Genomic DNA, 24,453 nt, shown 5'->3' with positions numbered 1-24,453 from the left:
AAGCAAGTTAGTGAAAGAACAATTTCAAAATGATAAACTGCGACTTCCAAGTTTAAACATGAGGCAAGAAGGGTCCGGGAGCAGCTGATTTGTCCAAGGATCTCAACAAGCTCGTGGCGAAGCCTTCAGGTTTCTGACACCTAGGTCTCCCTACACCACCTTCCCGTCGACCAGGCTGAGGTCTATCCCAAAGCCCCTACTGATTTTCTCTTTTTTTATTTTTTAATATTCTGAGCTTCAGAACGCCTCCTTTGTACCTACTTTCACATTTGTCATGTCCTAGCTTTTTTTCCTTCCTAATCCACCCCCCCCCCACCGCCCAAAATTATACAAAATTTAGGCTCCCGTGGGTCCAGCCCCAAGCGGAGAGGACATGCAAACTGGAAGGAAAAACAGCTCCCGGGAAAGTGCATTGTTTTGAAAGTGTATTTTTGTACACACACAAAAAAATTGCCTCTGGGACGCTCCCGGGGTGCAATCTCGGCCCAGGCTGCACAGTAAGACGGAAACACCACGTCAGTCCCCAGCTCTGGACCGCGAGGCAGGCGGACTGCTGCTGGGCCACTGTGAAACGCAATGCACTCTTGTAGCCACGAGGGGGCACCATACCAGGCTCCTATCAGCCTGCTCCCGTTAGACTCTTAAGGAGTTTCAAATGTTTATTTCCTTCTCGACTAAAAACACTCGTGTTACTATAAAAGTATGAATTGAAAAAAGTCACAAAATGCATAAAAACAGGCTGTAGTCTCCCTATTAAACTGCCTAGACTATGTTAATATTTATGTTTTCGAATCTATCTAAACATGTTATATACAAAATGTGATACACCTATGTTTCTATTACAGTGTTATATTTCTAGGTACAGTATAGCAAACCACCAATTATGTAGACACATATATATATGCGCACATAATATTTTTTTAAAAAATGGAATCGTTCTGTACAAACTCCTGTACAAATATAGCATGAACATCCTTCCATTGCATGTTAATTTTGCTAAAATAATTCGCAAGAGATGGCATTGCGTCGCATTTATTCCATTAAAAGTAATTACTGTAATAAACACATAGCAAGTTCTACTTATTTCACTGGAAAGCAATGGCACGCGTGAGCCACAGGTGTCCAAAGCATGAAGCCAAAGCTCCCGGCCCAGACTCAGACCCGCGACCGTCTACGTAGGGCGTAAAGGCCTCTGTCGCCGTGATCATGCGGGGCAGCGCGCTGCGTAGGGAAGCCTGGCCGGCCAGCCTGGTCACTGAGCGGAGACAAGACTCTGTTGACCGAGGCCCTGTGATCCAGCTGCGGGGATCAAGCAGACACCCGGCGCGCGCCAGACCTGGTCGATGGGCGTGTCCCGAGGGTGTGGGAGGAGCGGTGATAGGCGGAGCGATAGTGGGCGGGGCGGCGCCGGCTGCCATTCGCCGCTCCGACTGCAGGGGGCGCTGTGCGACCGCGCTGCCTCCAGGAAGCCTCACGGGCCTTCTTGCCCGGCCGCGGCGCCGGCTCCCAGGATGCAGTGTGGACCGGCCGGGCGCTGACGGCGGTGGCGCGTTGCAGGCGGAGCGGGCTGCGGGCCGGCCACCGAGGAGCGCAGCGGGGAAGGAGGCCGCGCCGCCTTCCGAGAGCTCCGGGCTGCCGGGCCTACGTGGGCCGCGCGGCGGCGACTTCCTTCGGTCCGGGCTGGGCAGCGCAGGGCCATGGCCGAGGCGGCGGCGGCTCCGGTAAGAGCGGCGCGCGCTCTCGGACCCGCGGCCTGGGGCACTGCGCTCCGGGCCCAACGCACTACCCGCAGGCCCTGGGGAGGAGGCCGGGGATCCGAGCCGGGCTGAGGCTCAGGCAAGCGGAGCTCTGGGCCCGCGGGGCCTAGGACGCCCGCCCACCAGGCCCCCACTCTGGGGCGGGCCCCCCACTTGAGGCAGGGTTCCCCACTCGGTGTCGGGCCGCGCCGGGCGGAACGGCCGCCCCGCGCCAAGTTCCCGCAGCGCTGCGCGGCTCCCTGTCTCCGCCCCAGCCGCTGTCCCCTCGGTCCTGCGCCCCCCGCCTGGCTCCTTTCTCTGCCCAGCGCTCGGCTGGGCTTCCCTCCCCCAGCTCCCCCCAGCGGCCTGGTGGCACCTGGGAGGTGTCCGGCGACGATTCCGCAGAAGCCGCGCGCCCGCTACGTGCCGAGCTGGCGTGTGTCGAGCCAGGTGCAGCACCCGGCCCCCATTATTTTGTTCTCTCTGCAGACCTAGGGGGTGGATACTGCTGTTATCTCTGCCACACAAAAGAAAAGCCCTGGGGCCAGAGAAGTTAACTTGCCCGGACGGACAGTTTAGCTCAAAAGTGTGGAAGACATGGTGGCTAGGGACCGGTGTTGCTGGGCAAGCGGACTGGCTTCGCTGGTAGCAGCCCTGCAGAACCGAAAAGGGGAGGGAGCCAGCTGGCCAGGTGGCAGCGAGCTGTGGCAGTGCAGCCCCTGCTCACTCTTCCTGGCCAGGTATTCTGTTCTGTGATTTGAGCTGGGTTTCTGTGGGAGGCTAGGGTTTCAGTAGGCCGAGCTTCCTAGATGGTAAAGCTCTCCAAGGAGGGAGAAGCGCTTGGACAGAGGCACACAGAGATGGAAAGACACACAGAGCCCGTAATGCTGGAAGAGACAGTTGGAAGAGCTTGAGAGGCCTGGACTTCCTCTTGTGGGTGGGGTGTTATTGAGGGATTTGCCATCCTTTTAGAGGAGCTGCGCCTCTGGCAGAGTGTTCTAATGCACCAGGCACTCCACCCTCCAGTTAGTGAAAGGCTGGACTTGAGCAGAGGACCATCCCTGCCTCCTGAAGGACAGTCTGGAGGCCTTGGGTAGAGCTTGGGGGCTCTGTGAAATGCTAAAGGAAACCCTGTTGTTCAAGTACTAAAGAGGGATAAACTCTTAATAAAGTAGGAGCCTATGTCTGTCCCAGGCTAAAGAAACACAGATTGGATTACAGCAGCACATGTGGTGTGATAGGATTTTAAGGGGAGAGGAATCAGGTAGTAAAGTACAAGGACCCTTTTGAAATAAACTCAGAATCTGGGGTGTAACTGGCAGGGCTTATCTTAGGGGGAGACCAGCATAGAGAGGGCCACCAAGCCATCCCACCAAGCACCAGTGGTCCCAGACCTACTCCTACCACTGTTGATCTCATTTCCCCCATCACTCAGAGATCCAGCCAGAGGCCTACCTTGGTCAAGCAGGCAGAGAACCTCTTCAGTACTCTCCAGAGCTTTCTTCTGCCTCCTTTTGTCCCTGTTTTTTGAGGCGTCAGTCGCTGTCTGATTCTCATTTCTGATTCTGACTCCAAATGAGCCTGTGCCAGTTCCTAGAAGTTACTTTGTTTTGCAAGGTACAGCCAAGCTTTTGCTTAGAAATGTTTTCCTGAAACTATACAAACCTTCCATGTTCAGCTGCTGACTGGTGGAGGACAGCACCTCCTTTGTGTCCCCTGGGTCCACCCCGGATATGAGTGGGACAAGTAGTCCAGTTCCCCACCCAAAACATGCTTTCGTCACAATTCCCAGCTGCAGGCACTCAAGCCTCTTGTGGCCATTTCTGGTGACAGGGAAGCTCTGAGGTTTTTTTTTATTGTTGCCACGTGTATTAAAAGATGACTTCACACATGTGTCTGGCTTCCTTGCTAGACTGCAGGCTTATCGCTGATCTTGGGGCAGTCACAAATGTCTAAGGTTCATTGTTTTTAACCTTTAAAGAGTGGGAACCAGGAGAAAAAAAAAAATAGAATCTCAGGGGGCTCAGGTAATGTCCAAAAGTCCAGCTCTTGGCTTAGTGAAGATTTGCTACATGGTCATTTTAGCTTGTAGGAGAAAGGCAGTTGTGAAGGAACAGAATCAGATTATCCTGGAACTGGCCATCCAGTATTTTGTTAAAAGGAGACATGATATGCTTTTTAAAAAAGAAATTGAGCAATACTCTTGTTTGTGTGGTTTCAGTGGAGCAACTAGGGGTTTCTGCTGGGTCATCATCAGTAGACAGTTCCTGTGCGATTGTGGCGGGAGGGAGTCCAGGCCAGGCTCTGTAAATCTGCAGTTTACTGCGTCTCTGCTGAAACACCCCAGCAATGCTCAGTCACTGTTTATTTTGCAAAATCACACAGCGCGCCTGCCATGTGTCAAGCGTGTGCTGTGAGAAGATGCAAGGCCGCCTTCAGGTCGCTCACAGTGTCAAGGCTCACCGGAAATGACCGTATAGGGTGGTAAGCACCAGGCTAGGAGGCTGCCCAGACACAGGCCAATCCCAGATGCCCACAGGAGGAGGTGGCCAAGTTGGAATCAGGCATCCGATTCGAGGTCTCCCACTTCCTGGGCTGCGAATATCCAGGGGAGATAAAGGGCCAGAGCACAAGCCCTGTGATCGGTGATGCTTGCTTCACTCTTCCCTTTTGCAAAGATCTCCCCATGGACGATGGCAGCTACGATTCAGGCCATGGAGAGGAAGATTGAATCGCAGGCTGCTCGCTTGCTTTCCCTGGAAGGTCGGACTGGTATGGCTGAGAAGAAGCTGGCAGACTGCGAGAAGACAGCTATGGAGTTTGGCAACCAGCTGGAGGGCAAGTGGGCCGTGCTGGGGACCCTGCTGCAGGAGTACGGGCTGCTGCAGCGGAGGCTGGAGAACGTGGAGAACCTGCTGCGCAACCGGAACTTCTGGATCCTGCGGCTGCCCCCTGGGAGCAAGGGAGAGGTCCCCAAGGTAGCCTTTGGGTGCCCTGGGGTGGAGAGCCCATGGGCCCTGTGGCCAGCATGTGGATGAGCGAGTGTGACCCTTGTGGTTCCAGGTGCCCGTGACCTTTGATGATGTGGCCGTGTATTTTTCCGAGCAGGAGTGGGGCAGGCTGGAGGACTGGCAGAAGGAGCTGTACAAGCACGTGATGCGGGGCAACTACGAGACCCTGGTCTCCCTGGGTAAGGCCTGACACCTGCTTCTCCATGGAGGAGGGCTCTGCAAGTCCCTGGGCCCCTCTCTCTATCCTGGGTGTTTCTATCTCAGACAGATGTAAAGCCCTGGATGTGTTGAGTTAGGAGATCTGTCTTCCTCCTCCTGCAACTATAGGATGGAGTGAAACTTCCCCTTCTACCTGGCAATGTGGCAGTTTAGGAGGGTGGTGGCCCTTTTCCTGCCCATGTCCAGTCTCTGTTCCTGCTGAGCCTTGGAGTGCAGAAGCCTTACACTCTCAACCAGTTTGCAGGCAACTTAGCATTAAAGATGGATTTCCTATACCTTCTCTTGTGGACCGTGCGGCCTTTGAGCACCATGCTCCAGAGCCCTGCTGCCCAGAAGGGATGTGCAGTTTGCGTCTTCCTGGCTTCTTTCCCGTTTGGGTGACTTTGATGGTACTCTAGAGCCAAGAGTAGTAAGGCATGTGCATGAGGATGGAGTGGGTGCTCTAGCTGGCAGGCATGCTGCTGCCTAATATGCAGGCTCTGCACCCCACCTTGCTGGCACTCTAGACAGATAACTCATGTTCAGTAGCAGCCCTGGGCTCTGCCTACCAGATGCCAGCAGCACTTCTTTTAGATGCTGCACAAGATTATCTCCAGACTTGTAACAAAACTGCCTACCGTTTTGAGCCTCTGCCCTATACCTATTATGAATTTAGTCCCTAGACCATTCTTGGTTTTTCAGCTGCCTTCCCTCTGCCCTGATAGGAAGGTGGCAAAGCTAACCTTCCTGTCTTTTCTCAGACTACGCCATCTCCAAGCCTGAAGTCCTCTCTCAGATCGAACAAGGGGAGGAACCTTGTACCTGGCGTCGCGCTGCTCCCAAGATCCCGGATGTTCCTGTGGACCCAAGTCCAGGTGAAGGGTTAGGAGAAGGTGGGGAGGCACCAGGTGACCAGATGGAAACAGGAATAGAGGCAGAGCTAATGTTTCTCTTTCTGGAGTAACATCGAACCTCAGACTTGATTATTTTAAACCTTACAACCTGGAGTTGTAACTTTTAACCTGGTTAGCTAGCACTCTTGAAATTAGTACTTTCCATCACGGAAACAGACAGCAGAGCTAGAACCAGGACACGTGTCAGGGGAGGACGGTGGAGGAGACTTGACGGGAGAAGAGTATGTTGAAGACCAAATTCACTCAGAGCTTTGCAAAAAGTAACCAAACTTCGGTTAATCCCAGTGAGAGTTGTAGAGCACAACCCCACTAGCAAAGTGGATGGTCCAATGTGGTCAGAGCTATGTATTTATTGCAGGTAAATAAGGATACTGGATACTGGAATATGTCTCACATTTTCCTGCTAGGTCATTCAACCAGAGGGACTCTGCTCAGTCGCCACTCTTTCCCCAGACTGCCACCTGCCTTGGGTTCCCTTCTGTGATACCCAAAAGCCCTCCTGTGGTTACCTCACAAGTCATTTGGTGTCTCACGTGTTTGCCTGTTCTCTTTGCATGGTATCAGGGAAAGGCACATACTATACAGAACTGACTAGGGTGCCAGCTTTCTCTGAGTTGCTCACTGATTAGTTCAGCAAATGTAGTGGGTGGTCCTCTGAGGGCCAAGGACAGCAGTGACAGCTGAGAGGGACAGATGCCATGAACAGCACTGTCTGTATGGACAGGGTAGGGACACAGTGTGCCTCTACCTCTGAGCCTGAGCAGGAGGGTCCCAGGGCCATCTGTATGATTTGTGTACTGTGTGGAGCTTCCCAGGTCCCATGCAATCAGAGCAATACCCCTTGGCTACACTGTGATTTGGTGACAATCACTGCCCTCCTTTGCCACCTCCATTCCGAGGCAGCCTCCTGCTGTCCTTCCATCCAGCAGTCTCTTGAGCCCAGAGTCCAACAGATCCTCCACTTCCAAGATCCACATACCACAGATTCTCCCAGCTTCTGTCTTCCCCACTGATCTTCCTATTCCCCAATGGTACATTGCTGGGCACTGCCCTGCATTCACAGCCTCAGCTGCCTCGCCCCCTCTGCTGCCAGTCCCTCCTGACAGGACCAGGATGCTGGGGAACCTTCCTGCCTGGTTCTCACCTGCAGGAGCCTATAGCTGAGCATGCAGCACAGGCCACTGTGCTGCCATGATATCCCCAACCTGTGATGCCATGTGGGCACCGTGTGCTGCCAGGGGGTCACCAGCACCACTCCAGATCTCCTTCTCAAGGACAGTGAAAGATCCCACCCTGACCCTGTATCCCTCCTGTGGTGACCCATTTCTCTACCCTCCTTTAAGGCCAGGCTCCTCAGGAGGGAGTACTGCTTGCTGTCTCCCACCCTCTCATCTGCGCTTTCCAGAAGCTCCTCCACCCAAACCCATCCTGTCTGGGTCCCAAGGAACCCCATGGTGATAACATCTGTGTTCTTCCACCTGTTTGGAAAACTTGCCACTGTGGCTCACTCTGTCTTAATTTCCTAGAGTGGGTGATTTATAGAAGACATTCCACCTTCGGTCCTAGAGGCTGGGAAGTCAAGGTCAGGGACCACATCTGAGGGCTTCTTGCTGGGGGCTAGAGCTCAGAGCCCAAGATGGCACAGGTGTTCCTTGGGGAGCTAGCACACATGGTGCCAGCCCACGACTTCCCCTTCTTAGGACACTGCTAGTGCCATTGTTTAATCCTAATCGCCCTCCCAAAGACCCCACCTCCAAATTCCACTACTCTAGCTTTTCAGTTTACAGCGCAGAAGCTCCAGGGACACACCCCAGCCACAGCACTAGCTCAGGGTTGCATGTTCGGTGGCGAGGAGCACCTTTTGTCTCCTGGACTCCTCACTGCTGTGGACTCTCCTCATTCCTGTTTCCTCCCTGATGTGTCTTAGGCATGCACCTACATGCGGGTCCATGTACCCGCAGCTGAGCCTCTACCCTGAATCCCAAGCCCCGCCCTGCCCAGGCAGCCTCTCTTGGTGGGAGTCTGCAGACAGTCACCCAGAACACATCCAAAGCTGGGCTCCTTGTTTTCCTTTCAAACCACATCTCCCTGACAGGCTTTGGTGAGCAGCTGAAAGGAGAGAGCAGCATTCATTGTATGTCCCGCTTGCCTCTCAGTAAAACGTAAATTTCAAGAGGATAAAAATGATGTGTTTTGCGTGTCTTCACCCCAAGCCCCTAGAGTATTTCTTAGCACAGGGGAGGAAGTTAATATTTTTGTTGTATTCTAAGTCTCCTCGTTTAGAATATGTGTGGTGCGTATATGAAGTATATCTCTAGTACCATTTAGATCCCTTTGTAGGTCCCATCCCATTCCTTCCTGATACAACCACTTCTCCCAAAGTTGACACTTCATTCTTCCCACCCCCATTTTAAAAGATCTGCTGACCTGTACGTTATTACCATAGGGAGTAAGGATTTTGTGCTTTGAAGAATTACAGAAGTGTCATCTTTTACTCAGAATTTCATATTTCCAGTTTACCCATGTTGATACATACAGATCAAGATTCATTTTAACAGATGCTTGGTATTCAAAAAGTACCTGCTGAAACATTGGTTTGCACTAAAGTAATTCTGAACTTGTCACTGTCACAAGAGGCCTGCGCGGGTGCCCTCAAACTGTCTGTCTTGTCACAGGCCCCTTGTATCTTCATCCTTCTCTGAGAAGTGGATGCCAGGGCCTCACTGTGTCTTTGGCACCCTCGTCCCCACCTCTGCTGTTTTCACCATGCTCTCCTGAAGGTCACAGCAGCAGTTGTGAAGAAAACCTTCTCTGGTATCTTTACCCACTTTATGTATAAGTTTGCGCCTGTCTGATGAAGGTGAAACTGACTTGATTTCACTTGTGCTTCTACCCCTGTTCAGAAAGCCAGGTATTCTTTTCCTAAGTTTACTTAGTCTTGTCCTGTGAATTGTCTTTTTCTGTTTTTTCAGTAAGTTGTTTTTCATTGTCATGTTGATTCTGGACTTCTCGGCCTTCTCTAACCCTTTGTCTGTGATTTGCATTACAAACGTCTCCTGCTCTGGCAGGTCTTTGAACTTTGTAGTTCTTTTGTAGATGTTTGTGTTGTTGGCAGAGTCAAACATATCAGTCTTTTCCTTTGTGACCTGTGCTTTTCCCTCATAAATATCTTTGCTACCTCACTCAAGGTCAGGAGGATGCCTTCATATTTTCTTACAAAACTTTTCAAGTTTTGCTTTTCATATTCAAGTCTTTCATCTATCTATTGTTAAGATTCATGGTGACTGCAGGGGAGGATTTAAATTTTTTCCTCCACAAAGACATCTGATTTTCCAGCTAAGGTTACAGGGCATTTTGTGCCCCTTTCTACACTGGTTCAAAGGCCACATCCGTCTTGAGCCAGGTCATCGTGTAGGGAAGAGGTTGCTACTCTATGCTCTTGGTTCTTTTCATCCATCTCTGTCTCTCCACTCTGTCAGCTTCAGAAAAGCCTTGACATCTAATGAACCAAGCCTTCCCTGCTTGTTCAAGACTTCTTGGCTGGGCTTATTTCTTTGTCCTTCCACGTGAATTTTAGAATCTTTACGTTGAGTTCTCAAAATCTTGCTGGAAGTTTGATTAGAATTGCATTTAGTGTATAATTTAGTTTCTGGAGAGTTGCCGTCATGACACTACTGCACCTTTCTAGCTATAAAAAGACTCATTTATTGAAGCTTTCTATCTGGCTGAGTAAGGATTTGCTGTTTTCTCCTGATAGTTGCTATTTCTATCAGAAGTAGAATATTTAGAATTAAATACATGTTTGAAATAGTAGTAGCAGCAGTACAACTGTGCTGTTGACCTGAGTTTAGTAAAAGAGAAATTTTGCTTTTATTGAGTCTATGAGTTATTAAAGTGCTCTTAGATTGCTTTGGTGAACTCTTACAGCCTTCAGAGTTAACACAAAGGTTATGTCTTCTTTTTAAATTTGTATAACTTTAAACTCTAGTTACCAATTTGGCTAGGACATTGTTGAACAGCAACTGTGACAGTTGGCATCCTTGTCTATGGACAGTGTATATTTTTGAAGTTTCTGATTAAGTATAGTTTTTACTGTAGACTTTTGAAGTTACTCCTGGTTTAAAGAAGTTTTCCTCTGCTTGTGGCTAGCCAAAAATCTTTTATCATAAACAAGTGTTATGTTATAATACATGCTGAGGTTTATTTTCCCCCTTTTTTTAAATGGTGCATTTGATTACTCTGTATTATGTATAATGGTAAACAAAATACATTCAGAAAAAAAATGGAAGCACAGTTTACAGTGATCATCTACATATTGTTGTGTAACAAATAGATCTTGGGGGCCAGGGATTTGGCTCAGTGGCATAAGCGCCTGCCTCGCAAGCAGGAGGTTGTGAGTTCAATCCCCCGTATTACCAAAACAAAACATTATATATATGTATATATGTATATATATGTATGTATATATCTTGGGCAGATCCTTCCAGAGCCCATCTTCCCTCTTGGCCACAGCCCCTCCTTTCCTCTCGCAGCAAATTCAGCTCATTGCTCCCTGCCTTTCACTATGTCTTCATTCCTAAGTAACACTGTTCAGTTATGCCTGTTTCAGGACAGTTTGTAAAGAAGGTCAGGGCATATATACTCACCCTGCATCTGCTCCTCCCATTTGACACATACTAGGGAGCAGTCCACGCTAGTGTCACCTGCTGGAGTTCATTCATCCTCATGATCTCTCCACTGGAGAGTTTTCTGTTTAATGACTAAAAAAGGATATGTTTACTACTCCTACTGTTCTCTTTATTTTTGCTTTTAAGGACAGTGCTGTGGTTAAAATTCTTAGCTGTGTGAAAGCTTCTTTTAACCAGGTGTGGTTGCACACACCTATAATACCAGCATTTGAAGGGCTGAGGCAAGAGATCTCCAGGAGTTCAAATCCATCCTGGGCTACCCAGTGAGTTCAAGGCCAGCCTGCAGTACAAAGCAAGAGACCCCATCTGAGAAAGGATCAATGTAAAATGAAAGACAAAAACTTCTCTAGGTCCAAATGTGTTGGGAAATGTATGCTCAGCTGGCCTAGGCAGTGTCCAAGAGCAGTCCCTCCCTGGAGTGCCTAGAGATCTGTCACACTGCCCTCTAGTCATGGAAATGCTCTTTTCCTCTCTGCCCATCAAGTGGAAGTGGTTTATAATCTGTAGTGTAAAATTTGCATTTTCCTAAAATTATGCCTTATATTTTCTGTGAAATCTTCCTTTATTTCTTTTGTCCGTTTATCTTTCAAGTTTTTTTTTCCTTACTGATCTGTAAGAGTTTCTTGTATATTCTGAATATGGATTTGTGTCAGTTATGTGTGCAGTGCTGATAAGCTTCTCTCACAGTGTTTTTTTCTTCTTGTGTGCAGTGCTGGGGGTGGAACCTTGGGCCATGCACATTCTAGACAAGTGCTCTGCCCCTGAGTTCCAGGCTTTGGCCTGCAGTTTTTCACAAACGCTTTTCATGTCAATGTGCTTGATTTATTTAGGCTTTTTCTTTCTGGTGGTCCTGTCTGTGTCTTCAGCAATTAAGAAATATTTTCCAACCTTAGGGCTGAAATACCTGCAATCTCATATTTCCTACCAAAAGTTTCCAAGTTTTGTCTTTTTGTGTTCAAGTTCTTAGACCCTGGTTCTTGTTCACTGGCACTGTTTTCTTTTCCTTAGCCGTTTCAGAGAAACTTTCAACTTGCTTTGCCAAAGCTCAGGAAAAATGCAGTTGGAGTTATGCTTGGTGTTGCAAAGCATTTGGAGAAAACTGACTTTCACTCTGTTAATCCGCTAAGCCCAGACTCCTCTGCCCCTGATGTAACTCATCTGTAATGTCTCAGCGAAGCTTCGTTTACTCCTAAAAGGTTTTGCACATTTGTCAGTTATATGCCTAAGTTCCTGCTATTCTTATCACCACTGTGCTGCGTGGTATCTGTTCTCAACTTGTATTTTCTGTTGCCGGTCTCTTTGGGGACTGGGAGGGGTGGGGAATAGTACTCCTCTGCCACAGGAACTTGCATAAGGTTACATCGCACTCCCTCTGACCTCCAAGAAGCCCTACTAGTGGTGTGAAGGCATGTACCCCACAGGAGGTAGGGAGCAAGAGAGGATAGCCCAGTGCCACCAGGGATGGGCACAAGCCTGCTGCTCTATGAGGGCCAGACCCTACCATGGCCCAGGTGACTTCTGACTTTAGGGTCAGTGTGACACATTCCTCCCCTACACACAAACAAAGGCTCCCCTCAGCTGTTTTCTCAGCTTAAGATCCATGGCAGAGAAGAAAAGCGATTGATCGGCTCCCTGAAATACAATAGTATATAAAACTCTAGGAGTCTGTCATTTACTGTTATTTCTATCCCAAAAGCGTGCTAAAATTCTTACCAACACAAATAATTTTCTGAAAATTGTCTAATGATTCTCTGATTTTCTGAAAAGTTCATCATGTCAGCTATTAAGAATAAGAATTTTTTTTTAGTCTATAAATTTTTATGGTTTATTTTGCCCTTGTTTTATTGTGCTGGCTGAGAAATCCCAGAAAACCTTAAATAGAAGTGGTAATAACAAGTATGCTATTGGTTTGTGATTTTTTTTTTTTTTTTTTTTTTTTTTTTGTCTTTTTTTGAGACAGGATCTCACTATGCAGTTTGGGCTGGCCTTGAGCTCACTTTATAGCCCAGGCTGGTCTCAAACTTGCAACGATCGTCCTGCCTCAGCCTCCTAAGTGCTGGGATTACAAGCATGAGCCACCACGCCCGGGTTTGGTTTGTGATTTTTAAGAGAATATTTCTTAACATTTCATACTCAGAATACATTTACTAATATATTTATTTTTAAATCATTTTCTCAGGCTGAAGCAGCCTCCCACATTTTTGGGCAAATATTTCCAAAAGGAAATTGGAATTTCATAATATTTTTTTTTAATCTATAGATACGATTTTTTTCCCTTCTCTGCTTTACTCTGTTAATATGGTAAATTTTGTTTTCCAGTGTCACATCAACCTTGCAATCCTTGAAATAAACCTGTGTGAGCCATAGTCTTTTATGTGTACTGCCAGGTTTATTATGCTGATCAAATTATTTCAGACAGACACTCAGGTCATTGTTCATGAGTGACACAAGCCTACATTTTCCTTCTTGCACTATCTTTGTCTGGCTTTGGTGTTAAGGGGATAAGCCACTGTGTATTCCCTGTGCTTTGATTTCTGCAGTTAGGTGTAAGGCTGAAATCAGCTGCTCCTTGAATGTTCACTGGAAAAGGTCAGTGGAGCCACCAGACCTGGAATTGTCCTCAAGCAGGTTCTGACCACTACTTTGATTGCAGTGAAGACCCTTTGCATCTTCTAGTCCTTCTTTAGTCAGTTTTGGCATGTCGTAGGGGTCTAAGAACTGGTCCTTCTCCCCGGAGTTTTCAGATTCCTTGGAATAGCATTCAGAGCATCTTGTCTTGTTAATCTCCACTACATCCACTTCATTCCCTGCCTAGAGGTGAATCAGCTTAATATTCTCTGCAATTAACCACCTTGGTTCTTTTTCCATCCAATCTTTGTTTTCTCTTGTAGTCAGATATTCATTATTTCCTTCTACTTTGTTAAGGGATTCTGTTATTGATGTCATTTCTTTTCTAACACCTTGCCATGATGTCTTAGCTCAATTTTGAATGTCTTCTCTTCAGTAAAAACATTAGGGGCTATATAGTTTCTTCTGGCTGGGAAAGGTGGCGCATGCCTGTAATCCCAGCACTCAGGAGCTGTGAGCTTGAGGCCAGCCTGGGCTACCTAGTGCGTTCAGGACCAGCTGAACTGCAGAGTGAAACCCTGTTCCAACAAGACAGTAATTCATACATAGTTTCCTGTAGGTACCAGTGTAGCTGCGGTTCACACATTCTGATACTGTTCTCATCAACATTAGTATCTTCTAATTTTCATTGTGACTTTTCCTTAGACTCTCAGGTTTATTTTACTTATTCTTTAATTTTTATTATTATCGTTTCTCTCTCTCTTTTTGAGACAGGGTCTCACTATGCAGTTTTGACTCGCCTTGAGCTCACTTTGTAGCCCCAGCTGGTATCAAACTTACAAATATCCTCCTGCTTCAGCCTCCCAAGTGATACTCTCAGATTATTTAGAAAGTAATATATGTTTTTATTTCTTATTTATTTATTTGATTTTTGGTACTGGGGATCGAACTCAGGACTTCACACTTGCCAGGCAGGTGCTATGCCACTGAGCTAAATCCCCAGCCCCTATATTTTTTAATTTTAGTACATATGAGGAGTTGTGATTTCTAACTTACCTGTGGTATAGTTAGGAAAGGAAATAATAAAAAGCTAATCTTAACATTTATTGGGCTTTGTTTTGTAACCTAGAAAGTATTTGCTTTTCCTTCCTATTCTTTGTGACTAGGAACAAATGTGTTCTTTGTGTTTGGCTTCTTTTGTTCACTTGATGAGGTTTGTTGATGGTGTTATTTGGGTTTCCAATAAGCTTTCATTGGCTGGATTTATCAGTTATAGAGAAAAGTGTCAAAATTGCCCTGCAGGAGGGCAGGCCTATCTACTCCTCCCTGTCCTCTCTCAGGAAACTGTTATTAGTATAAAAATTTAGACTTTTTATCTTTCTGCCCGATATTCTGTGTAGCATGGTGACATATACACACACACACACACACACACACACACACACACACCCTACCTTTCTTTGTCTTTTTAAAATCTTAAGTGAGTTTTTTTCGGTTTTGGTGTTTTTGGTGGTGGTTGTTTGAGACATGCTTTCACTAAGACCTGAAGTTATCCAGGCTGGGCTTGAGCTTGCAGTCCTCCTGCCTCAACTTCCCAGAGTGCTAAGATTATAAATGTGTACCACCATACCCAGCTAATGGTTTTTTATTTCTGTGAAAGTATTGACAGGGTGGTGGGGTTGCACTGTTGGGAACCACTTGAGTTCACAGTGGCTAGTTTTATATACTTCCCTAAGGGATGAACAGAGGCTTGGGATTTTTGCTCTTTGGGATACACCATTATCCACTAGGGTGGCTATCCTCTCCTACCTCCTAAGGCTAAGACCACTAAGACTAAAAACCTCCAGGGCAAAATAAATCAACAGCACCAAGCAGAAAACTTACAAGTCTGCTTGGTAACCACTGCCCATCTTCGCAAGCACTCACACACATAGGTGACTTGAGGTACTATTGTTGATAATCACCAGGTTATCCACATGCCAAGTTGCAAGTGTGTTTGTGACATCTGAAATAAGGACTTGGCCATGATCCCCAATTGCCTGTATCAAACAAGCAACAAGATAAAGTAAGAAACAACAGACAAATTTAATAATACATGATGAGTGACTGGGAAGCCACTTTGTCCATCTCCAGATGGACAAAGAGTGACACTTCCAGGCAGCCAGTATTTTTTGGGTGTACACAGTGATAGGCGGGGCCAGCTGAGGCTTCAAGAGTTGGGGGAAACTCAGACCAGTATAATCTTGGGATGCCCAAGAGGGCGTAAATGATCTTACGCTAAAAAGGATCTTGGCCTGGAGTGTGTTTTGAATTTGGTGGTTTTATTTTTATCTTGTGGGTAGCCCATCCCTAAAGAGTTAATGGGAAATCTCAAATGGGTGGTACTAATAATCCCATGCCTCCATTTATCCCTGAGGGAAGTATGAAATAGTCAATTTGTGGTCCCCAACAATCAGACATACAAGGTCAGTTTGACTGGAGTTGTGACCGTTGGACACAAGAGGCAGAGTTAGCAATGCCCTGCACCCCTCCTGGTGTTACCTAGCAAGATGGTGCTCAGGCACACACAGTCCAATCATGAACAGCACTGTGGAAACGCCCATAATGGTGTAAAAATTTACAACCTTCACATTACTGGCTGCCCAGAGCCACACGCACCCATGGGCTGAGAGTTGGACCTGCCTGCTTTAGAAGTTACTTAGGGGCCAGATGAAAATGAGTTTAAATGTAGTATTTACATGAATTCGTGTCTCAAAATATCTTTATTCCATCCCTGTATTTGCAAGGGAGAAATCTAGTTTCACTTATCCTTTTTATCCTGGTGAGGAAGATAATTTGCCCTTCTTTCCAATCGCTGAGGTCGGCCAGCAGTCTGCTGAGCGCTCTTCATGGGGGATTTGCCCGCATCCTCTGCCCGCATCCTCTGCCTGCGCTGTCTTTGGGATTTGCAGTCTTACTGCTGCTTCTGTCTTTTCCATCACTGATCTTCTCCACCTCTTTGAAGAAATTAGCAGCGTTTTCTCTTTGGTTGCTTTGCCTCTTTCTCTTCAGTCAATTATTTGAAAATGTTTTCATGTTAGCCCCAATAACCTAGAACCTCTCTTCATGTATTTTTCAGCTCTGTCTCTATGCTGAGATCTGAATAATTTCTCCTGATCTTTTAGTAAGTTCACCATTCTCTATTCATTTCTTTCCACTCTAATGTTTAACCAGATTGGAGTTTTGAATTTCAGTTACTTTATCTTACAGTTCTAAAATTGTTTTCAAAATTTTACCAGTTTTGATAATCTCAAATCATAAATTTTATTAATTATAAATCTTATTTATCAAATAATAATAAATTTTATTTCTTTAAGTATGTTAAATGTTATGCAGATACTTCTTGTTTCAATGACCAAGCTACGTCCTGCAACCAAGTCATCAAATGAATTGTTCACTCAATGAGGAATTGTACATAAGTATGTACATTGCAGTATTCAGAACAAAAAAATGGTCTAAGAAATTTCTAAATCGATCCTTTTGCTTTTGTTTGCATAACTTAACATGCAGTACTGTAATATATAGCAACATAAAACTACAGTACTGTACAGTCCAGGACAATCAGTAAAAATTACAGCACTGTGCAAACAAGGTTTGCTGTACAAAACAGATATCAAGGTTCTATCAACAAGGTGTATAGACCTGTACAAAAAAAGGACAGGTCCGAAGTCTAAAGAGTTATTAAATAGGAAAGTCATTAAATAAAGAATATCTGTATTCTCTATGAAATGTATAAAGGATTTGTGGAACATATTCTGCAGTTTACTATCTGACTTGCAGGTAACTGGTTTGCCAAGGGACACTGCCTTTTGCAATTGTGAGCACCTCATCATCTAGAAGCTTATAGATTGTCCCCCCACCCCACCCCTACACAGAGGATGTGTGTACCCCTGCTGGGCACCTTGTGCCTTTACAGACCTGGGACTCCATCTTCAGTCTTGCCCACATTGGCTCTGTGAGGCCTGGCAGCAGACATCCTAGAGTGCTGGTCCATAGGTGTCACCTTCCCGGAAGGGTGGTGGTGTTCCTCTCCCTGCTCAGCCTAGGGCTAAGGCCAGGCAAGGCAGCTTCCTTCCACTCACACATCTTGCCATGAGCTTAGTTTGCTGGGAATGTTGTACTTGCTGTCCATGGCTTACAGAGGATACAGCCTGCTGCCTGCCCAGCTCCAGGCTTTTCACTCTGCCTCCCTGGCAGTGTGTACACTGCCTGTCTTGGTTGCTTTTCTCTTGTTGCTGAGACAAAATACCTAACACCCAAAATTAGGGAAGGAAAGGTTTATTTAGCTTACAGTTTTTGGAGGTTTCAGTCCATACTCAGCTGGCTCCAAGGCAGGCTGGCATGGCTGAGGGGTAACTGTTCATGGTGGCTGCAAGGGACAAGAGCTAACTGGGTAAAACTGGGAAAAGCACACCTCCTTCCCTCACCTATATTGTGTGTGGTTTAGCACCCCCTGGGGAGGAGGCTTGTGCAGCCCTCACACCACCAAACCCAGTGCTAGACAATGAACCAATCACGAACACTAGACTCAGCCACCCTAGAAAGGCCCACCTCCCTTGACCTCATGAGGCTTTGCAGCGACTTAAACAAGCCATAACACTGCCTATTGCAGCAGGAGATCAGATGTCCTCCCATGCACCATAGGAGATGCAGCATTCTTACAGTCTGTGGCCTCTACTTTCCCTACTTTATTTGTGGATCATCCATGCTTAAAATGCTTTTTGTCTTTATACTATGCCCAGCATTTTCACATGTTCCATCCTAGAAAACATCTCTGCACATTAAGTCACCAATGTGCTAGAAGTAGGAGAGTAGAAAGGGACTTGTGTACCTTTAAAATAATGATACTGTCTTTGCCATTAATCTGGTAACTCTGTGAGTTATATTGCTATATTCTCTAAAGTGATCTTATCCTTAAGTTCTCAGGATAAACCTAACTTGTTTATAATCTCTTTTTCCCTTTTTGGAAATACATTGCTGGCTTCAGTTTGTAATTCTTTAACTTAGAATCTTTGCATATATGTTCATAAATAAGGTTATTTTGTATATTTTTCATAAACTGTCCTCTAGTTTGTACAATCAAAATTATAATAGCCTTATAAAATGAGTTGACACATATTTTCTTTAGCATTTTAAAGATATTCTTTTATCCTCTGATGGCCTTATTGCAGAAGGAAATCTGCTTTCCGTCTGAATGTTGTTTTTGATATTTTAAGATTTTTCTCTTCATCTTTGTTGATACTCCATTTCACATGAATGTTGTCTGTGTTTTTGTGTTTTTGTTTCCTGTTTGGTACCAGGGATTGAACTCACAACCTTGTGCTTGCTAAGCAGGCGCTCACACCACTGAGCTAAATCCCCAGCCCTCTATCATCATATATTAGAACTTTCATGTTCTCTTCCATGGCTCTTAATTCTTCTTTATTTATGTCTCAATGCTTTACTCTAGATTATTTCCCAGGTCAAGCTTCTCAGTCACTAATTTTCTCTTCAGCTTTACTAGTCTATTAATGTCATTTCTTTTTTTTTTTTTAAATGATATGGCTGGATTAAGCTCCACCTTTTATTTTTATTAATGTCATTTCTAGTCTATTTAGTTCTTTTTCAAATCTGTCTTTTTAAAAATAATTTACCATTGTTGCTTTGAAGATCCTGTTCCTGTCCTTTCTTTGAAGATTTTAGTATACCTGTCACTGTGTCACTTGAACTATGCTGTAATTCTTGGGAGTAAAGTCTTTGACTCGCACTGCAGTTTGACTCCTCCTGTGGTTGATATTTTCCTCTGGCATTAATCTAGCTTTAGTTTGGAGGGAGCCTCTTGTGGCCTATGTGGTAGGGATATGGGTGGGCAGGGGACAGGTTTGCAGTGCTCTGTGCTGGGGCCTCCAGGGTTGCCATGGCTCCAGGCAGGTTTTCAGTGAGCGTGTCAGCTTAGGGGTCTGAGCTGTGTTGGGGCCGTGAGTTCACATGGACACAGCACTCTGGTTTCTTTTAGGTTACTTTCTGATGCACAGCCCTGGACAAGTGGGCAGCTCCCTAATCACTCCCTTGGGTGGATGGAGTTTTCCTGGGCCCCGTCTCACACACAGGACACAACGTGAGCCGTGCAGGCAGCTTGGCCCCCATGGACAGGAAGGCTCAGCCCTGAGGCCTGTGTCTTACTCAAACAGCTCTGCAGGTCTCTTGCCTTCTGCAGTAACTCCTGATGAACCATGTGTTTCCTCAGTGATTTTTGTATCTGGAATATTTTCTTTGCACTCACTAAAATTCTTATGCACAAGGGGGCAGGTCTGCAGGAGCTTGGGGTTCCAATTTTGTCTGGCATCAATGTTTAAAGTGAAAACAGGACTCCCCCAAGCAGCTTGGGCTTCCCCAGGGCCCAGCCCTAGCCTTGGGACCTCACTCCTCCCACGCTGCCCAGATATCCAGTACCATGGAACCATGTCCTCTGCCCATGTCCTCTGTCCCTCTGGAATCCCTGTTTGCTACCACCTTGGCTTCCCACCAGGCTCTTGGGCTGATGGACCTTCATGAGGCCAAGGTATCCATTTCAGTGGCTGGCTGTGCACCCAGCCCAGAGCCAAAGGCTTACACGCTCTCCCTTCCCAGGGTCAGGGCCCACAGTTCCTGCCCCCGACCTCCTGATGCAGATCAAGCAGGAGGGTGAGCTGCAGTTGCAGGAGCAGCAGGCATTGGGCGTTGAGGCCTGGGCCGCTGGGCAACCGGACGTGGGAGAGGAACCCTGGGGCCTCAGCCAGCTGGACTCAGGGGCAGGAGACATCTCCACAGATGCCACCTCTGGTGAGTGGCTTCGAGGTATGGGGCTGAGGGCAGGGAAAGGAAAGCTCCCAGGAGCTGTGGGCAGAGACTATACCAGATAACACCTCACATGTCCAAGGGACAAATAACACTGCTCCTGGGGGTTCCTGTGGTCCAACCAATAAGGGCTGTTCCCCAAACACACACCTACTCCAGCTTTGAGCTGTGACATCACCAGCTACCTTCTGTTGGTGGAGGACCATGTGGATAAGTCTGTGACACTTGAGTATTCTAGTGCTTCAGAGAGGGCCTGAAAGACAGTAGCCTAGGGGAGATGCCAAGTTGTCATGGTTACCTAGAAAGGTCCTGGGGGCTTTTAGGGATTAACTGCCAGCCCCTCTCGTGGTTTTCTTCTGCCTGTCTCCTTTCCTTGACCCACACACTGGTTTCTCCTCATTGCAGGCGTCCATTCCAACTTTTCAACCACCATACCACCCACTTCCTGGCAGGCAGAGCTTCCGCCCCACCATCCGTCCTCAGCGTGCTCAGACGGGACACTGAAGCTCAACACAGCAGCCTCCACCGAAGGTAGCGAGGTGGCAGGCAAGGAGGGTGGACGCCACGGCCCAGGAGCCCTGTTCTTGCTGGGGACCACCCTGACCTTTCTGCCAACAGCCGGTTGGGTGTTGATCTCATGACTGTGTACATTCTGGCTTCTTCCAAATTCTCAGCCCTATGCTGCCTCTCTCGAGAACATCCGTGTCTCCAACTGATAAGCTGGTACTGGCAGGCGAGGCCTCCTCCCAGATCAACAATGAAACAAAGGCACAGCTACCTGTTAAACATTGGTGCATTTGAGACAGTGTCTGAAAGACAGCTACTAAATTCGTGTATTAGTTTTCTCTTTAGGTTTTGGAGACCTGTTATCTGCTAAAGTAATAATTTCTTATTTTAGCACCCACACCCCCAGATGTGCTTAAAGCTAAGAACTGTGATGTAAAACCTTGGATGGGAAATAGAGTACATCTACATGAACTCAGATACAGCGAGGTGGCTGCCTCTGTTGAGAGTGCCCGCTGCCTACCACATGATAGTGCCGCTAGATGTTAGCTGGAGACTCCTCCTGCAACCTCACACAGCAATATGCAGATGAGCCTCTAGAAGCAGTGTGCCTGTGCTAGGAGCGTATTTGTAGCAGAGCTGTGGCACAGTCTCAGATTCTTCTGAACCTGAGGCTATGCTTTTGTTCTCTGGGCACCTGGCCACCACTGGCCAGAGTCTTAACCAGGTTGAACCCATGATTGGCCTCCACAGCCAAAGTGAGAGCTGGGTCAGGGGCACGTCTGAGTGTTCCTTTTCCTATGGTGACATCCTGACATGGGTATCCTTGGGGTTTGATGCAACCTCTCAGGGCCCAGGGGTGACTCCTAGGAACTGTGATACTGAGGCTTGGCCATCAGGGCCCTGCCTGGTACCTGAGGGGTTGAGCAGCTGCTGTGGATTTTAGTCCCTTCAGAGAGGAGAGCTGAAGTGATACCTGCCTCTCTTTATCTCTCAGCAGATGTAAAAATCGTGATCAAAACAGAAGTCCAAGAAGAGGAGGTGGTGGCCACGCCAGTGCATCCCACAGACCTGGAGGCTCATGGGACCCTCTTTGCACCAGGCCAGGCTGCAAGATTTTTCCCCAGCCCTGTGCAGGAGGGGGCCTGGGAGAGCCAGGGTAGCTCCTTCCCCAGTCAGGACTCCGTGCTGGGGCTACGTGAGCCAGCCCGGCCAGAGAGGGACCTGGGCGACCTCAGCCCTGCTGTGGCCCAGGAAGAGACACCCCCTGCTGGGGACTGGCTCTTTAGTGGGGTCCGGTGGGGCTGGAACTTCCGCTGTAAGCCTCCAGTGGGTCTGAACCCAAGGACCGGACCCGAGGGGCTGCCTTTCTCCTCACCAGACAGTGGGGAGGGCATCCTGGACCCCAGCCAGGCCCCAAGACCCTTTCCTGAGCCCTGCAAATACCCAGGTCGGACCAAAGGCTTTGCCCACAAGCCAGGGCTGAAGAAGCATCCAGCGGCACCCGCTGGGGGCCGACCCTTCTCCTGCGCCACGTGTGGGAAGAGCTTCCAACTGCAGGTGAGCCTGAGCGCTCACCAGCGCACCTGCGGACCCACCGACAGCACAGGCACCAGTGCGGCCCCCACAATAGCCACGGCCACGGGTGGTGGTGGTGGTGGCGGTGGTGGTGGTGGTGGCAGTGGTGGTGGAGGTGGAGGTGGAGGTAGCGGCAGTGCACGGGACAGCAGCGCCCTGCGGTGTGGAGAGTGCGGCCGCTGCTTCACCAGGCCCGCGCACCTCATCCGCCACCGCATGCTCCACACGGGCGAGCGGCCCTTCCCCTGCACGGAATGTGAGAAGCGCTTCACCGAGCGCTCCAAGCTCATCGACCACTACCGCACGCACACGGGTGTGCGTCCCTTCACCTGCACTGTGTGTGGCAAGAGCTTCATCCGTAAGGACCACCTACGCAAGCACCAGCGCAACCACACGGCAGGGGCCAAGACGCCGGCCCGAGGGCAGCCACTGCCACCGGTGCCTGCTGCACCGCCTGACCCCTTCAAGAGTCCCGCCGCCAAGGGACCCATGGCCCCCACAGACCTCGTGACCGACTGGACTTGTAGCCTAAGTGTCCTGGGACCCACTGATGGGGGGGACCTGTGATCCCACCCCAGGCCCCCGCTGGCTGCCATGTACAGAGCCCCACACAGACAGCCCGGTGGCTTCCAAGGTGTAGAGACAAAAAGGGAGAGAACCAAATTTCCATGTCACTGAACTGATCACTGGAAAAAGAGAACTCAGACAGTACCTTCCATCTCCAAAGGAGGATTCTCTGTAAACTGAACACTATGGTGGAATGTTAAGTAATTTAATTGTATACTTGGGTTTTTTTTTTTTTTTTTTTTTCTTTTAATCCTTGAGGAAAAGGCTAGAAAAGAGTAGCAGCAGCAGTTGAAATTCTGTAGTGCGCTTTTGGTTTTCTGGGGTATGTTCTCCCTGTGTTGGAGTCCTGTGGTAAGTGTGGGAAGGTTGGCTAACAGGGGACAGAAGGTAAGAAGGGCCCTGCCCACCCCTGTGGCACTAACTCCAGAAGACGCTGCCTGGAACACAGCCCCATGAGAGCTGAGCCATCACCTTGTTCCCCCGCTGTCCAGTCCTGGGGCAACAGGTCCCAAAACCCCCACTTTCCCTCTGTAAGACCCACTAGGAGCAGCCACTGAAGGGTCAGCTGGCATCCCCCAGAGCTCTGGCCTGACTGTTCCCTATGTGGGGCCATGTGCAGCACCTGTGCAGATGGAGGGACCTGTGGGTGTCTCTGTCATAGACTTCTGGCCTCATCTCCTGGAGTCCTGTGGCATTATAGCATTAGGTCTGGGAGGTAAAGAAGCTAAGACTGTCCAGGTTCCACAGAGCGGGACAGCGTCCACCGGCCCATGCCCCAGTGCCTCTGTGTGCTGCCCTGTATGTCATGTTCTCATACTTGCAATGTGTCCTGTCCGCGTCAAGTCTCATTTCACCAGTACTGTGCCGGGAACAGCAGCAGGATAGGTCAGTCTCTCCTCAGCGACAGAGAAGTAAGGGCTCCAAGTGGACACAGCCCCTCGCCACCAGTGCACAGTGTGTGCCTGGAGCCGGGCGAGCCGCTTAGGAACTGGGCTTCTCCTGTAACATCAGCTTAGGGAAGAAAAGCTTTCAGGTTTTGCCTTCTGAAAGCATTTATCCTGCATGCACTGAGTGATAGGCCCCAGAGGAACTTGCAGGTGCACAGCCCAAGGGCTAAGGACAGCCTCCTGGTGTGTGTGCTGTCTGGAGGCTGGCGATAGGTAAGTAGCTCGCTTGGACCTGCACCAAGTATCTCTGCAAGGTGGGATCAGAAAGGGGCCCAGGTTTGTTGTCCACCCCAGTGCTGTCCTCACTACACACACATCCATTCCAATTTTGTTGAAGTAGCCACCGGTCCTCCTGTCCCCTCCAGAGAGAGATCCTTGTGCCCATTCATCCAGCTCCCTCCTGCGTGCTTTTATTAGGAATAGACTAGTTAAGAAAACTGTTTCTATGTACTGTATATTTTGTACCTGTTTACACTTCTAATATTGATATAATTGATATTTTGAAAACAAATGAACAGAAAACATCCTGTTAAAATAAAACCTAACCAGCACCCAAGGCAGTTTGGTGGGTTCCGTTCTTAGACCTGTGTCTCCATCACTGATGCTTCTAACACACCCTCCATGGGCCCTCTGGTCCCTTCCCAAGTGCCTTCCTGTGCTTGGTCACCATAGACCCGGAGGGATGACTGTCCTGGAGAACAGGGAATGGAAGGTTCCTTGGAGATAGATTGACATCAGCAAGAAGAATCAAAGCACATCAGATAAGTCTGCATGAGAATGCACACTGTACAGGTGGTGTTTGCATTTGCTATGTGTGAAAAAGGGAAGCTCCGGAAGAAACATTGCAGCACGTTGAAGCATGGGTGTTGCATATTGTCCTCACATCC

The 24,453-nt window shown here is 48.1% G+C and overlaps 1 protein-coding gene across 8 annotated transcripts; it reads left to right on the top strand.

Moving 5' to 3' along the window:
• Positions 1 to 1,489: 1,489 nt before the first annotated feature.
• On the top strand, positions 1,490 to 24,122 carry Znf746 (zinc finger protein 746). Of its 8 annotated transcripts, none has more exons than XM_063250704.1 (7): positions 1,490 to 1,721; positions 4,415 to 4,714; positions 4,800 to 4,926; positions 5,707 to 5,820; positions 19,764 to 19,970; positions 20,376 to 20,501; positions 21,475 to 24,122. In XM_063250704.1, the coding sequence occupies exons 1-7, from the start codon at positions 1,698 to 1,700 to the stop codon at positions 22,617 to 22,619; spliced, it is 2,043 nt and encodes a 680-aa protein (XP_063106774.1). In that variant the 5' UTR covers positions 1,490 to 1,697; the 3' UTR covers positions 22,620 to 24,122. The 8 variants fall into 8 exon arrangements, with proteins under 8 accessions (XP_063106774.1, XP_063106773.1, XP_063106776.1 ...); XM_063250703.1 differs by having other exon boundaries at positions 1,496 to 1,721; positions 21,472 to 24,122; XM_063250706.1 differs by having other exon boundaries at positions 1,498 to 1,721; positions 4,845 to 4,926; positions 21,472 to 24,122.
• Positions 24,123 to 24,453: the final 331 nt, after the last annotated feature.

The sequence above is a fragment of the Cavia porcellus genome, unplaced genomic scaffold (assembly GCF_034190915.1).
Source record: "Cavia porcellus strain 051 isolate PalLab524CR breed Dunkin Hartley unplaced genomic scaffold, mCavPor4.1 scaffold_6, whole genome shotgun sequence".
Lineage (NCBI taxonomy): Eukaryota > Metazoa > Chordata > Mammalia > Rodentia > Caviidae > Cavia > Cavia porcellus.
This window is presented reverse-complemented; position numbering and strand designations above follow the sequence as displayed.